The sequence below is a fragment of the Alexandromys fortis genome, unplaced genomic scaffold, assembly GCF_014885135.2.
Source record: "Alexandromys fortis isolate MF-2015 unplaced genomic scaffold, M_Fortis_MF-2015_v1.1 scaffold_37, whole genome shotgun sequence".
NCBI classification, from domain to species: domain Eukaryota; kingdom Metazoa; phylum Chordata; class Mammalia; order Rodentia; family Cricetidae; genus Alexandromys; species Alexandromys fortis.
In genome coordinates, this window is record NW_026067914.1 from 5,832,586 (window position 1) to 5,847,864 (window position 15,279).

A 15,279-nucleotide genomic window follows, 5' to 3' on the forward strand; every position below is an offset into this window, starting at 1 on the left:
CTAGTAATGAAGCAGGGTTTGGGATTAATGACAGGCAGGTTTTTTATGGACAGTAAGACAAAAATGCCAGACAATACTCCAGGTCTTCAAATGTAGGTGATTCTCTGCCTCTAGAAAACTGGCTACCTAATTCATATACATGAGTTCTAAGTTGATAACCAACGTATTGTGGGTCTCTGATCACTTGAACGGATAATAATGATAAAATAGTTAGCCCTTTCTATTCTTGAGTTTCACAGATTCAACTGAACACATTTAGGAAATGTGTCTATACAGAAAATATATAGATGTGTTTATATGTGTATTCTTGGTTCAATTCCTAAGCAATTCAGAACAACTGCTTGCCTGGCATTTGCACTGTATTAGGTATTTTAAGAAACCCAGGAACAATGTAATATATAAAAGGGGATTCAACGAGTTACATGAGAATACTATGTGGGTTATCTTTTTAACAAGAAACTTCAACACCCAGAGAGCCCGGCATTCGTGAACTGTCAGTAACCTCAGTCTACACTTTGGTCATTACATCATCCAACACAGTGACTGCTGCTAGGACTTCTGGGGGATAATCCCACAAACCCAAGACTATGGCCTACCACTTCAACCCACCTGCCTGCCATGCTAGAACAGCTTGGTTCGCTTTCTAAACATACAGAAAGCAGGAATCCACAGTAGGAGACCCCTGTGACTCCCATGAGGGTGGGTCTTAATACTACATCCAGGGCTCAATATACAATCTACATCCTAGCATACAGACCCCAAGACCCCCAAACCAGGACTACCACCTGAGAGGGTGAAATCATACCCCTTGTTATGTTACAACCAGAAAGCTACCCCACACTCCTAAGCCTCAGGTCCCACTGTGCTCTCGGGCCCTCATTTTGCTCCACCCCTCCCCAAACAGGTCTAACCACTTTGATTTCCATATTCCCCGCCCCACTCTTATCTCTGGCAACCCCGCTTTATAGACCGATAATCCTGGGCTGGCCCTGCAGGCCTCCTTGAAGCATGTTTTGGTTAAAGTTTACCCAAGATTATCAACTTTCAGTTGCCACTGGCAGCAGAAATGAGGAATTTGAAATTCAATCCCAGGCCTTCTCTCAGTTGGCTAGAATCACTGTGGTCTGTAGGCCTCCTGACAGCAGACAGGGGCTGCACAGCCAGAGCTCTGCTTGATCTGGGGCTCCTGGAGCCAAGACCCCAGGGACAAATCCTCATTCCTACTTGACTTTGGTGATTGGTACAAACTCTTAATGGAACTGAATTCACTCCCTGAAGCCCTCTCCAGGAGAAGAAGAAACCCATTATTCACAAGGTGGGCCTGAATCGGCACAGTGTACTTCCTATGGAAGGGGAGATTTGGGCACAGACGGGTGCACAGTGTGCACATCTGGGAACGGAGGTAAATAACAGAGCAGAGACAAACTGCCAGACACTGGAGCAACAAGCAGAGATTCTCCCCCACAGGTCTTAGGAAGAACATCAATTCAGTCCCCTCCAGAGGGACTCTGAGATGTGGTAAATCTCCCCCAGGTTTAAGCCACTCTGGAGAGTTGGTTACACCAGCAATATCAATTACCACACCGGTTCTCTACACAACAGTCTCCAACAAGACTTCTGGAATACAGAGGAGTCAACAAATTGAAAGTGAAATTGCTTGATTAACACTTGGCAGGAAGGTGCCTTGCGCTGTTAATCGTCCCTCATTTAGGTGGAACCGTGTCAGCTTCGGCTGCTGTTTCCTAATGGGTGCCCCACCAAACTGCCGAGTGACAGGCAGGGCCAAAATAATCCCACACTAGATTTCTCAGGTGATGAGGGGCACTCAGGCCAGGACTGGCAGGGTGTGGTCACACCGAGAGACCTCCCTTCCGTGGTATCAGGCAGAATCTGGCTCCCTCCCTGCTCTTCACTCCACGCCCACTCAAATCCCAGCCTTTCCTTTCCAGCAGCAGCCACCACCCTAGCCTTGGCCCTAGGCCTGGCCCCTTTCTCTGGTTACAGCTTCTCAAAACCCCCAATCATTCTACTGCCAGAATATAATCATGTCAAAACCTCATTCTTCAACTCACCCCACCCTGGGCTTTCAACGCTGCTCGGAGCCACCCATCAAAGACTGCAACTTCATTTCCTATTAGCTGCCTATGCAGGCCTCACTCTCCAGTCAAATCTCCTCACTCTGCTTCCGCTTCTGGCATCCGGACCTCATCATGACTGGATTCCTCTATTAATCATAACCTGCCCAATCAAGTTGGTCCAGCCGCAGGTTTAGCTCTCTTTCCCATGAAGCTTTCCCTAAACTTTTATATTGCTGGCTGTCCACACACCAGAGCTCATCTTAAATGGCAAAAGTCATGTATGGCCTCATCTAGACAGTAAACATCTATAGACCTTTCATCCCTTACTGATATAGGAAAACTACAAAAACCAGGCATTGTGTTAGGTACCAGGAGCTACGATTTACTTTTGAATTTACCACAATGCCAGGTTGTAATCTTCACATTGTTTTAAAAGAGACACAGGTCTCACCTGAATTAAAGATGAGAAAATTAAAGGCCAGAGCAATTATGGAAATTACTGATATCATATAGATCCCAGGGGATGAAAGTGACGTGGACAGAAAACAAGGGGACAAGATGAGTAGCCAGACTCCAAAGAGTATGGAGAATAAATGATGTCAGGGGCTGGAGATGTGGCTCAGTAGCAAAGATCTTACGTAGCGCACGCGCGCGCGCACACACACACACACACACCACACACACACACACACACACACACACACACAGAGCTTTCAGCTGCTCAATAACTTTTATGGCTTAGATTTAAATTAGATGAGCAAATCTACAAAGACTGTGGATGACTCAATGCCAATGTTATAATAAGAGCTAGAATCTAAAATGATGCCAAAGCTACACAAGTGAAAAAGTTCATCTAATGTAAAACCAAACTCAACAAGCGTAATCACTACAGTAAAACTTAAGTGGGATAAATATAATGTCTTGGTTTTGAGTTCAACTATTTTACTGCACAGATATACAAAAAGAAGCAGCAAGAATCTCTTGGTGGGGGTGGGGGGAATTAATTATAACCCCAGTTTGAATGAAGAAGGCAATGCGACTACCAGAACAGCTAATTAAATCTCAGCATATGCCAAAAGCAGAACAAGCCTGGGAAGTGAGGATTATTTTTATTGTTATTTTGGAACAAATCTAGAGTTCTGCTCAGAATGCTGGGCCACAGCTTGAGACGTAAGCTGTCACCTAGGTTCAGATGGAACTTGCTGGCCTAATTAAAAACACTCAGATTTCACAATTTCATAAATTGCATGTTGTAGTGGTTTGAATAAGAATGGTCACCATACGCATGTATTTGGATGCTTAGGGAATGTCCTTAGGAGGGATGGCTTTGTTGGAGGAAGTGTGTTTCTGGGGGATGGCTTTGCAGTTTCAGAAGCTCAAGCCAGGCCCACTGTGTTGCTCTCTGCTGCCTGCGGATCCAGATGTGGACTTCTCAGCTCCTTCTCCAGCACCATGTCTGCCTGTGAGCCTCCATGTTTCTCTCTATAATAATGGACTAAACCCCTGAACCCGTAACCCAGCCCCAGTGAAATGTTTTCCTTTGCAAGAGTTGCCGTGGTCATCAAGCCTCTTCACGGCATTAGAACATTGACAGAACACATGGACTCATGATCATGCAAAGCTAAGTTTATAATATGTAAATATTATATGTCATTAGGAGGGATGGCTCCCATCTTTTCAATGGAGGTGTGAGGTCAGATTATGGCACTTCTTGTCTGTATAAGAAACCTCAAAATTGTGAAAGTAAATATTACTTGAGCAGACCCACACCTTCTCAGATCAATTAAAGCACGAGATTACTAGCCCTGAAGGAAAATCTTGACTGGAGACCCAGTGTCTCTAGCTGATGACATCCATGAAGAGTTTCCATTCCTAGCCTGGGAAAGGCATTTACCTTCATGGGAAACAGCCTGCTACAAAAGGCTTCTGCGAACACAACACTATTAGGCAAGTAGCAACCACAGCTATGTCTGAGTTGCAAAACCACTCAAAACTTAAGTCACTAAAGATTGAGAACATTCTGGAACACCTTTATTATTCAAGTTTCAAATGAGAGTGTGGAAATTGCCTATGGAGATGACAATTGTCTCTAATATCCATTCTCCTTTGCCCCTTGAGGTTCAGCTTGTCTCATGGATGACAGAGAATATGATCACCTGCCTCCCCTTAACTTTCACAAGAGGGCAATGCCTTGTAGCCCCTTGGGCACATCTTTTAAAAAGGAAAATGTTATACTTCATTTTCTTTAAAACTTAAATGTTGACTATGCAAGACAACAGCCAGCAAGCCGAGAACAGTACTATCCAACAATAGAAGTCTTACAATGGAAGTCTTACTTTTTAAAAAGGCTCTGGGGTCAGGGCGATGGTTTGGTGTCAAAGAGCACTAGCTACACAAAGCCTGAAGAGCCAAGTTCCATCGCAGAAACTAACATGAAAAGCCAGATGCAGTGGTATACAGCTGTAGTCCCAGCACTCGTATGATAAAACCAGAAAGCAGGGACAGGGGAATGGCCTAAATGCTAGCCAGTTAGCCTGGGGTATACAGAGCAGTGGCAGGAACAGTGAGAGTCTACAACAAGGTGGAAGGTGGGACTGGCTTTCACTCCTCCATACACATACCATGGCATGGGTCTAACTGTGCACTCTCATCTCTGTCTCTGTGCCTTCCGCTTTCTCCCCCCCCATCTCCCTCACATACACACAACACATAAATAAATAAATAAAACAGAAGCAGGTGACATAGAGTTCACTGGTTCATAAGAGCCAGCAGTCTAGATAGACCATCAGCACTGTGCTGAGCAACTATTTTAAAATGACACAAGATGCCTTAAAAATACTTAACATATTACGGTGGGGCAGTGCTCAATGTCTTTGAAATCTGCTGTATGCTTTTAGTTCATCTCAACTGAAATCAGTACCGCTTCAAATGCTCAGGAGCCACAAGTGGCTGTGGCTACGGCCAGGCATCAGGCAGCCCTAGAGGAAACAAAAGGACAGCATAGCTTGTGGCCCTGTGCAATCCATGCAGGAAACTGTGCTGCAGATCTTTTGGATGCTTGACAATTTCACTTCACAGGAAAACAGAACCACTGTATTTTGGCATTTTAGTTTATTAGCCCAGTGGGTTCTAGAAGGTCCTTGCAGCTCCCTGGTTATAAAGAAATTTTCAAAGGATAGGTTCATGAGTTGGCATTTAACTCATGCCACAAACAAAGGCTGAGTATAACTGTTGCCTCCCCCCCCCCCACCGCCAAAAAAAAATGAGCACTGGAAAACACATTTCAAAGGAAAGATATCCAAGGAGAATGTGCAGGTCCTTGGCCTTTTTCTTGCTCTCTCTCTGCACACCTCCGAGCAGAGCAACCCACTGGGTAGCCCAGTGAAGAGCTGGAGAAATCAGCTCCGTGGGCTCCTAAGAGGAGAAAGCAAAATAAAAACATTTCAGGCAGCGATTTCCAAAACAGGCAATGCATTCTCAGCAATGAGGGAAACTGACATATCCTGGGAGTCAGACACAAGGCCCTTCCTCCTTTCCACGGAGGTAGGAACACAAGCAGAAATCAAACCCTGGCCATCAGTTTTTAAAGACAGCGCTGAACATTTGGCTAATGCTCTCCCTCCGTCATATAAACGAATCTGTCCACCTCTATACAGCAAAGATCTTTGTGCAGACTCCGCTCAGAACCTCCACAGCATGGTTCAGAAACAGTTCTTGGTGTCTCATCACCAAGGAGAAATCACACAATGAGTTTGTCAAGCCAGGAAAGATGTAGGTCGACAACGGCCCTCACTGAAAATGATCATCGTGTAATCCATTCGTGATAAAGAGATAAGAAACAATGGCACGGGGTGACTCATTTGCTCTGCGGACTGTCGGGTGTTTCCCGAGTTTAGGGGTCAGGGTCTGCCTTGCACTTTGGTCTCCAGCTGGAAGGTATCAGGTTTACCCAAGAATCAGCTTGGGGTAACGGATGAAGCTGTGATTCAATTAGCTTGCCATGGAGAATGGTCTCTGGCTCCAGGAAACAGCAGAAGCAGGATCTTGGCCTCCCCTTCGACAGTGATCTGAGAGAGGTGTGACCACCCAGAGTTTTCCAAGCTCTCTCCCTACTAACGGGGGAAGAAAGGACACTGACAATGGTGGGCTTGACTGCAACTTACATAATATAAAAAGATTGTACAGCTGGGCGGTGGTGGCTCATACCTTTAATCTCAGCACGCGGGAGGCAGAGGCAGGTGGATTTTCGTGAGTTCGAGGCCAGCCTGGTCTACAAGAGCTAGTTCCAGGAAAGGCTCCAAAGCTACAAAGAAACCCCGTCTCGAAAATAAATAAATAAATAAATAAATAAAGCCACTGTAGAAAATCACTATGCATATTTTTCTGTGGAGGAAGGGGTATTGCTGGGAATTGAACCCAGGACTTGTATATGTTAGTCAAGTGTTCTACCCTAGCCCACTGTGCAGACTTATTTCAGCTTAGGACAGGAAAGACTTTATTTCGGGATAACTTGGAGATTCAAGATTTACAAGCACTGATGTTCTGAGTGCGCAGTGGAAACTATCTTGCAAGTAAAACCCAGTTCCCGGCCTGACATTGATCCACCATGAGACCCACACCATAAAAGCGACTTTCAGTCTCAGATCCTCTGTAAAATGCTATCATTAAATGGCCTTGCCCTAACAGGGTCTGAGGGACAAGCAGTGTGCAAAGGACTCAGCACGGTCCCTGCCCCTGGTGGTGAGCAGGCAATACTGGGCAGATGCCTCTCTGTCTTCGTTAGTACAGGAACGATTAGGAAGTCTGCACTCTCTGATGGGGATAAGTACTTGCCGCACAACTGTGAGGAACCAAATCTGGGTCTGTAGCACTGCTTAAAAGTTCGGCACAGTGGTACACACGTGTAACCCTAGCACTGGAGAAGGTGGGGAGCATGGGAGGATCCTGGGAGCTTGCTAGTCAATCAACCTCATCAAATTGGCAAGCTCTGGGTTCAGTGAGGAACCCTGCCACAAAAAAAAAAAAAAAAAAAAAAAAAAAAAAAAAAAAAGAAAGAAAGAAAGAAAGAAAGAAAGAAAGAAAGAAAGAAAAAATAAATAAGGTATGAACACTTAATGCCACTGGCCTCTGGTCTCCCTGTGTATGCTAACAGGCACCTGCACACACGTGCACAAACAGACGTAATATATACACATACATGGGGGGAGGGGAGAGAGAAAGAGAGTAGATAAAATTCTTAAAATGTGGGGATTGGAGTGATGGTTAGGAGGTTAAGAGTGCTTCCTGCTGTTCCAGAAAGTTCAGAACTGTTCCAGACCCAAGTTCAATTCCCAGCACAGGCATCAGGCAGCTTCCAACTACCTGCAATTCCAGTCTGAGGGGATTCAACTCTCTTTTCTAACCTCTGACACGACAAACACGGGGAGGGGCAGATGTGAGCACACACACATACACACAATAAATCTTTAAAAACACAGAAATGTTTTCTCTGATTTCTATGCAACAGGTTAGAACACTCACTTTAATATTGTCACAGTCCTACTTTCTTTTGAGGACACTGAAAATCACACCCAAGATACTAAGAGTAAGGTCTCTAATTGTGTGTACTCAGCGGAAAGAGGTGGGAACTGCCAGGTGGTAGTGTCCAACACCTTTAATCCCGGTACTTGGGAGACAGTGGCAAGTGGATTTCTAAGTCTGAGACCAAGCCTGGTCTACAGAGCAAGTTCTAGAACAGTCAGGGATACATACAATTTTTGTCAATAAAAACAAACAAACAAAAAACCCACAACACCCCCCCCCAAAAAATTAGAGGTGAGAGCTTTAAAAACTCTTCTAGAATAGAAATGTATTATAGAATGAATTGTGTCATGGCCAGAATATTTATATTGAAATCCTAAAGCCTCCACATCAGAATGCTACCTTACTTAGATTAAGAAGTAGTTTTTACATTAAAAAAAAAGTTACATAATAATCTCATTTGAAATGAGGTCAAGAGAGTGGGCTCTAATCCAATGTAATTAGTGTCCTTATCGTAACTGGGAATGTGGACACATACACGCACACAGCGAGAATGGCAAAGATGAAGCCTAGGATTGAGAGAATCCGCCCACAAGCCAAAGGTTCCTGGTCTATGCCTGGAGTCCAGGAGTGGCACCAACAGGCTCTCCCATACATCTTTCTCCACAGCAGCCCTTCCTCAGTTCCAGCCTCCAGACCCAACAGACAATAAATTCCTGTTGTTTAGGCCACCCAGCCTGTAGCACCTTGTTATGGCACCTGGCCAATTAACACAAGGTGAGAGAGATTAGGCAGCAAGAAGATTCTCTGTTTCAAAAGGTCTGACAAGACCTGGAAAGTATGCAGTCCGACAACAACCTTACCAAAGTTCTCTCCCGGTAGGTCGTTACCGAGTCTCCTGTCTCCACCCACCCCATGGGGTTGCTTATCTCTCATACATTACTAAGGCATGTCTCTGCAAAAAGAGCTTAGCTTGAAACTGGTCAAAGCTAGTATGTCTACAGAGAGACCACAATTTTAAATTGTGTGTGTGTGTGTGTGTGTGTGTGTGTGCGCGCGCGCACAGTGACTCAGACATCCGCAAGAACTTACAATAAATGACTAAAAATTCCTTGGGAAAAGAAAAAAAAATACCTTGGCAGCAACAACGGTTCTCGACCTTCATGAGAAGTATAAATCTCAACAGGCAACAGATTCAGAACCTGACTGAGCAGGATGTGTCTGGTTCCTCAAGATTCAGGGAGTGTGAGCATTTCCTTGGCTTATGTCTGCAGCTGACAGGAGCTGCTCCATCATGGTATACCATCAACTGAGTCTTTTCTGAATGCAATCACTTTAATGGGGCTGCTCTGATTTTCTCCACGCCAGGTCTGCCGCTTTCTTATTATAATGGAACACATAACTGGGAATAAATTTTTCATCAAAGCAAACACACACCCACAAAGTAAACTCTGACTCCCTCCACCACACCGGAATGGCACTTCTCAAGGTTTGTTACAAAGACCTTTCACTCCCATTTCCCATCCCTCAAACGTCCACCCATTTCACTCTGGCATTAAAAAGTGTCATTTGCAAGGAGATTCCAAAAGCCAGAGTGCTTTAGCTTGCACAGGGAAACCCCAAGCTTTCTGGCCTCATTTCTCATGATGACAGCTGACTTTTCCACACAGAACGACATGCTAGCTATTGCAAATATTTCAGGAGGTAAAGGAACCACAAGAACTAGAAGATAAAGGATGGAGGTGTATATAGTCAGGAAGGAGATAAAGAGCCAAGATTGGGGCTTAACTTGTTTCATAAGTGTGAGCATCAGCATCTGGAAAACAAAATCCATACTTCGGACTGTTCTTGCTAAAATTCTCACAGCCACACCCCAAACTGAGGCCCCGGTCTGAATTCACCAAGTATTACTATTTTATATGGCCAAGGACAAATGTTGAGATTTGACGTGCTAAGTCGTTGCTCCTCCACCACCCCAGCTTCATCCTTCCCCCACACACCAATCCCCTGGGTTGAAGTTCCGCCTTCACAGAGCTCCCCAAATTCTCCTACTGTCAAAGCCGAGAGCATTTGTCACCAGGCTTCACGGTCTGGTAGTCCCCACGTCTGGCTTTGGTTTCTGGGCACAGCTGGGCTCACCTTAAAGGTTCATTTAGTATCCACATTCTATCTGTGTTTTGTCTTGAGTGTCTGAGGCACACGACGACTTCACCCCTCATACTCTGGTTTATCAGCTTCTTAGGGCGAGGTGGAGGAGTAGAGAGACAGATTCACTGCATGGCCAAGGCTAGCCTTGAACTCCCAAATCTCCTGCCTTCACTTCCCATGTGTTGATCAGGTTTGCACCACCACACCCTATTCTGCATTTCTTCTATGTCTTCCTATCTGTGCCTAACTCAACTAGAAGAGTGCCGCAAATCAAGTTTTTAAAGGAAACTTAAAAAAAAAAAAAAACAAGGCATCACGGTAGTTTGAATGTAACTGGTCCCATCTCAGGGAGTGGCACTTTTAGGAGGTATGGCTTTGTTGGAGTGGGTATGACCTTGTGGGAGGAAGTGTGTCACTGTGGGGGCAGACTTTGAGGTTTCCTGTGCTCAGGATAACTCCCAATGTCTCAGTCGGCTTCCTGTTGTCTGCAAGATGGAGGACTCACAGCTACTCCTCCAGCACCATGTCTGCCCACAAGCCGCCATGCTCCCCACCATGATAATGAACTGAATCTCTGCAACTGTAAGCAAGCTCTCTCAATGAAATGTTTTCATTTATAAGAGTTGCTGTGGTCATGGTGTCTCTTCACAGCCATAGAAACCCTAACTAAGACAGTCATCCACTATGGAAACACCTCTCTAGCCCCTGTAGATTAACTGTGGGTCCCAAATATATTTAGGGGTCTGTCTAACCATGGCTCACAGCATCACTCTGAATCTCCCATGACATACATATAAGCTTGCCCCCAGGAAGTCAAGCGGAGGAGTTTTCCAGAGAGCACACCCCAACTGAATCTGTATCTCCACAATGGTCCCAGGGTAGCAGAGAGACTTGAAGGCCACCCACGGGCAAGTTCTTGCAGCCGCTCTTATCCTTATTGCTTACTCTTGAATTTTCTTCTCAATGGCCACAAAGTTACCTGGTTGAAACGTGATCATGCCAGTGGGTCACCTGTCTCCTCTTTACGTAATCATGAACTTGATCTGCCATCCTTGGCTGCCTACCCTTAGAAACACAAAGAACTCTTTCTTCCCTTTCTTTCTCGCACAAAGATGTGCAGAAACATGGGCTGGCTGATGGCTCAGGACACTCAGGAGATACCACCCGCTTCACCAGGATGGTTGATAGCTTGGAACACTCAAGACACACCACGCACTTCAGTAAAGATTATAGTTTGGCTCATTTAATTGAACATCATTTGTAAACCCATCATCGTGTGACTATGTAACTAGTAATACATACAGACATCTACCGAACACCTCAAAGGTAAAGGCATGCCCTTAAAAAGCAAGCCTCCCAGGTCAACTCACTCCCAGCTCTCAAGGCTCTCTGTAACCAATAAATGATAAGAACTCTCATTTTTATAATCTTTAAGTTCCTTAGTAGGATGAAGAAGTACTGGCCAAATATTTGTCTTCTAAACATCAGACCCTGAGACACGTATCTGATCCCCAACAGCACGCTGAACTTTTTGAATGAAAACCTAAAATCAGAAGAACAAGAGAGCTGTCCAAGGCCATGAACCTCAATCCAAGTTCAAAGTTGCACCCTGGATCACACCGGTTCACAAACCACAATCTCCAGCGTAAGCTCTGACATTCAGGAAAGCTAGACTTCCAATACTTGGCTGCAAAAAAAAAACAAAAAAAAAAAAAACAAAAAAAACAAACCTGTTTCTACAACTCAGACCTGCAGGAATCTATAGAAGTTGCTGCCTCTCTCTAGGCTTCAGTTCCTTAATCTGAAAAAGCTGCTTAATTAGAAAACCACATGAGGTTAGTGGCAAGAATTCCCATCAAGCGCCTAGTGGAATATGGAGTACCTTGTATAAAAATCTGCTAGAATCAGGGCCGCCATACGGCTGGTTAACAAACGGGACTTTGTCTTGAAAGGGGTTTCTTTGTGGGTCTTTATTCCCTCCATTTGCCTGTCTAGTGACAGAGCTTGAGAAAACAACTGGAGATAAATCTGGGAAGCCCTGTAGATCAGGCTGGCTCTATTCAAGCAACTTCCTTTGCTCTCCTCCCCCAAGGCTGCTCCTCGGACATTCCTTCTTCGTACTCACTGCCAAAATCAAGACCTTGTTGCTGCCAAATCTCAGAAGCCTTTACTAGTGTTATTATTGTGATCTTTTTTTTAATTCATGGAAATGTTTCAAATTTTATTTAAAACTGAGTTCCAACAACACCCTCTCTCTGGCCACCAGTTTAAAATTTTTTCAAACAGTACTATATGAGCCTATTGCCCTCCTGTCCTGGTTCAGAGATCACACCCCCTACATGATGAGATCTGGCTACAATAATCTCAATGTGGATAGATGGAAGCAGTCCAAATTCTCTTGGAACAATTTCTTCCCCCTTGGCAGTCCTGGAAATTGAACACGGGCCTTATGAATGCCGGGCAAATGCTCTACCACTGGGCTACATTTCCACCCCAAATTCCCTTATTTGGTAAATCATAGACCGGTATCTCCGGAACTGGGCAAGGCTGTGTACCGCTTGCCTTTCCTCTTTAAGGAAGCCAAAGGTGAGATGCAGGCTTGGTACCACTGGCCAGTGGGTGAGCAGGGTAAGGTTTTCTTGGGGGAAGGGCATCTGAGGAAGTGACATGACTGGAGCTCTCTGGGGCAAATGGTTGAGCTACCTGCTCTTGTCAAGTCACCTCATCTCCTCTGAGTTAATACCTTAGGAGTGAAGTAAACTTTTCTAAAATTTCTTCTTACTTTTTTTTTAAATTATATTTTTGTGAGAAGGACTTTTGTAGTCATCCCCAAAGCCTCTTGCCTATCAGAGCAGTAAGTACATAGGAACATGCCACAGTGTCATCTAAGAGGTAGGTAGGTATGGATGCGTGGGGCGCACTAGCCATGTGATGCAGCCTCATTTACCAAAAACACAGAACTGTGCCAACCTGCCCAAATAAAACTCACAGCAGAGCACAAAGATCCAGGCTCACCTTTAGTTATGTAATCTTAAACCAGTAGTAGAGCGTGCGCATTTTGAAGGTGACTTATCTGGGCTTCCACCTAATGCTCATTCACAAATTTCTCTCACACAACAGCTTTGCGGGAATGCAGTCTGTTACAGGACTCAGATCCCAGCAGTTTAGGAGGTAGGAGTCTGTGAAAATATCACTGTGCAGCCCCTTGCTATTTGCTCTGATGGAGAATTCTGACACTCGACCCAGTTCTCCCAATCTCTGATAGGCATCAAGGGAGAGAGAACCTCAGGAATTTGGGGGGCACGCAGTAGCAGTGAACAATACTGATTCAAGTTTCTTAAAGACCAAGAGGAGCAATGCTGATAATACAATTCCTTAATCACCCCATCCTGGCCAAGTGTGGCAAGGGAACACTTAACAAGGCCGGAGGATGGCCATGAGTTCAAGGCTAGCCATTTGAACAGAATAAGATTCTCAGAAAAAAAAAAATGACTCATAAACAAAATAAGAAATTTTTCTCAAAAAAACCTAAAATTAATTAACAAAAAATATAAATGAAAATTATGAAAATGGCATTGTTAATCAGAATCTTGGCAGCTTTTACTGATGCTTTAATTCGACTGTTCCTTTCTCTACAGGACACAGACTTGAAGAATTTCTTACAGGCTGTTCTGAAAGCCGCACACACAAATAGCAAACCTAAAGCGTGCTCATTCGCCGACGTCACGTTGAGCTGGCGCCTAGTGCTTCAGGAATCTGTAGTTTATTAACCCAGCGCCTTATCAGGGCAGGAGCAGGGCTGTTTCTGTAGGCCTGGGGAGCACGGCGGAGCCGCCAGACCGTGAGTCACAGTGTACTTACATCACTCTTTCTAAACTTCGCTTTCAGGCTCTTCATGTTTAATCCATTCAGCCTTCCAAAGTCCTAGGAGATTTGTCAACACCTAAGCAGAGAGAGAGAGAGAAAGAAAAATAATGAATGAATGTAGATTGCCAAATAAACACTCCAGATTTTCTTCCCTGATTGGATTACGACACTGGGCATGAGGAGGAGGCAGGGTTGGGTTGGGATGACTGTCAGTGAGCAGCTGGGAAGCAGCGAAGACCATACGCTCGCTCGCTCTCCCACTCACAATACGCACCCTCGCGCCGACTGACCTGACACGAATTAATCAGAAGAAGAGAAAGGCTTTTATCTTCCTCGTTTATTTTAACTGGCATATAAGGATTACGTATTCTTGCCACAGAAAATGTGGTTTTTAGAAATACGTATACATCGTGGAAGAGCAAATGAGCCAGCCAGCCCGCACAGCACTTCACACGTTCCTCGCCCTGGAACAGTGAGAATCTTTACCTTCGAGCAATTTCAAGTACACAGACCAGAATTTATAGGAGTCAACAGGCTACAACAACAGAGCTCCAGAGTCCGTTCCTCCTGTCCGGCAGAAACGTTATCTTGTGATTAGCATTTACTCAATCTCTTCACAGGTCAATCCCTGTCAAGGACCACGCTGGTCTCTGCTTCAGGGACTTAGCCGTTTGGATTCCAAACGTTAAGTTACCACACATTAATAGAAGAAGGCTTGTGAGTCACACCTTAACCATCTGGACAGCTGCGGTCGGGGTGGGGTTTGCCCAAGGGATTCCAGTGTTGGAAGCATGGTGATGGAGGGGGGGGTGATGGAATTATTCAGAGGTAAGGCCTGGTGGGAGGTCTTTAGGTCTTTGGAAGAGAGAGAATGCTGGTCTCTTGGGTTGAGAGTCAACTGACCCTCAAATCTCTGCCTTTCCAGCAATATGAGCTTTGACTTTTACAGGACCTCCCTACACTGGCCTTTGCTACAAGGCCGTCTCTAATGAAACATGCCTGTGAACCTCCACAACTGTAAACCATCAATCCTTCGTTCCTGATAGTGTTACCCAGCCACTGGTATTCGTTATAGAAATAACACCAAACCAATACATGACTTGAAGTAATGTCTTTATATATCCTTCATTTTGCAATGAAACAATGAAGCTCCTCTTGAAGGCAGGAATAATAGAAGACGACAGAAACCACGGCTCCTATTACACGTGCTTTCATTCCTTGCTTATTTTTCCAGTGTTTGCTTCCCTCCCCTGCTCCTCTTAAATGCACAGTGCAGTTGGTAGAAAATGCCAGGAACAACATAATCACCCTCGTAAATACCTCAATTCCTCAGGGGACTCACTTTAAACAATGCTAAGACTCTCCCAGTTCTTTTTCCTCTTTGAGATCCAGCAACTCTTAGTTAGTGCTGGAAGTCTTCAGCCATCACCACACTTAGGAGACGGATGACATTTCTGCCCACTAGAAACTGGATACAAGGTTTTCAAGAATATATATATATTACATATTAATATGTATTTTATATGTTATATGTTATACACACAAAGAGAAACTAAGATGCTTGTCTGCCAGTGTGAAGCATGCTTTCCTCATTGCCCTATACAGTTTCACAATCGAAACCCCAAATCCAAAGCCTGTGTTAAAATACAGTACAGAATTGATCGTT

At 44.7% G+C, this 15,279-nt stretch overlaps 1 protein-coding gene across 2 annotated transcripts in view; it reads right to left on the reverse strand.

Moving 5' to 3' along the window:
• The window catches only part of Rai14 (retinoic acid induced 14), a 118,630-nt gene that overhangs the window by 80,789 nt on the left and 22,562 nt on the right, over positions 1-15,279 (reverse strand). For both annotated transcript variants that reach the window (XM_050139039.1, XM_050139038.1), the window contains exon 2: positions 13,608-13,689. In XM_050139039.1, coding sequence (XP_049994996.1) covers positions 13,608-13,643 — 36 coding nt within the window. In that variant the 5' untranslated portion in view covers positions 13,644-13,689. The remainder of the gene's footprint in view (positions 1-13,607; positions 13,690-15,279) is intronic.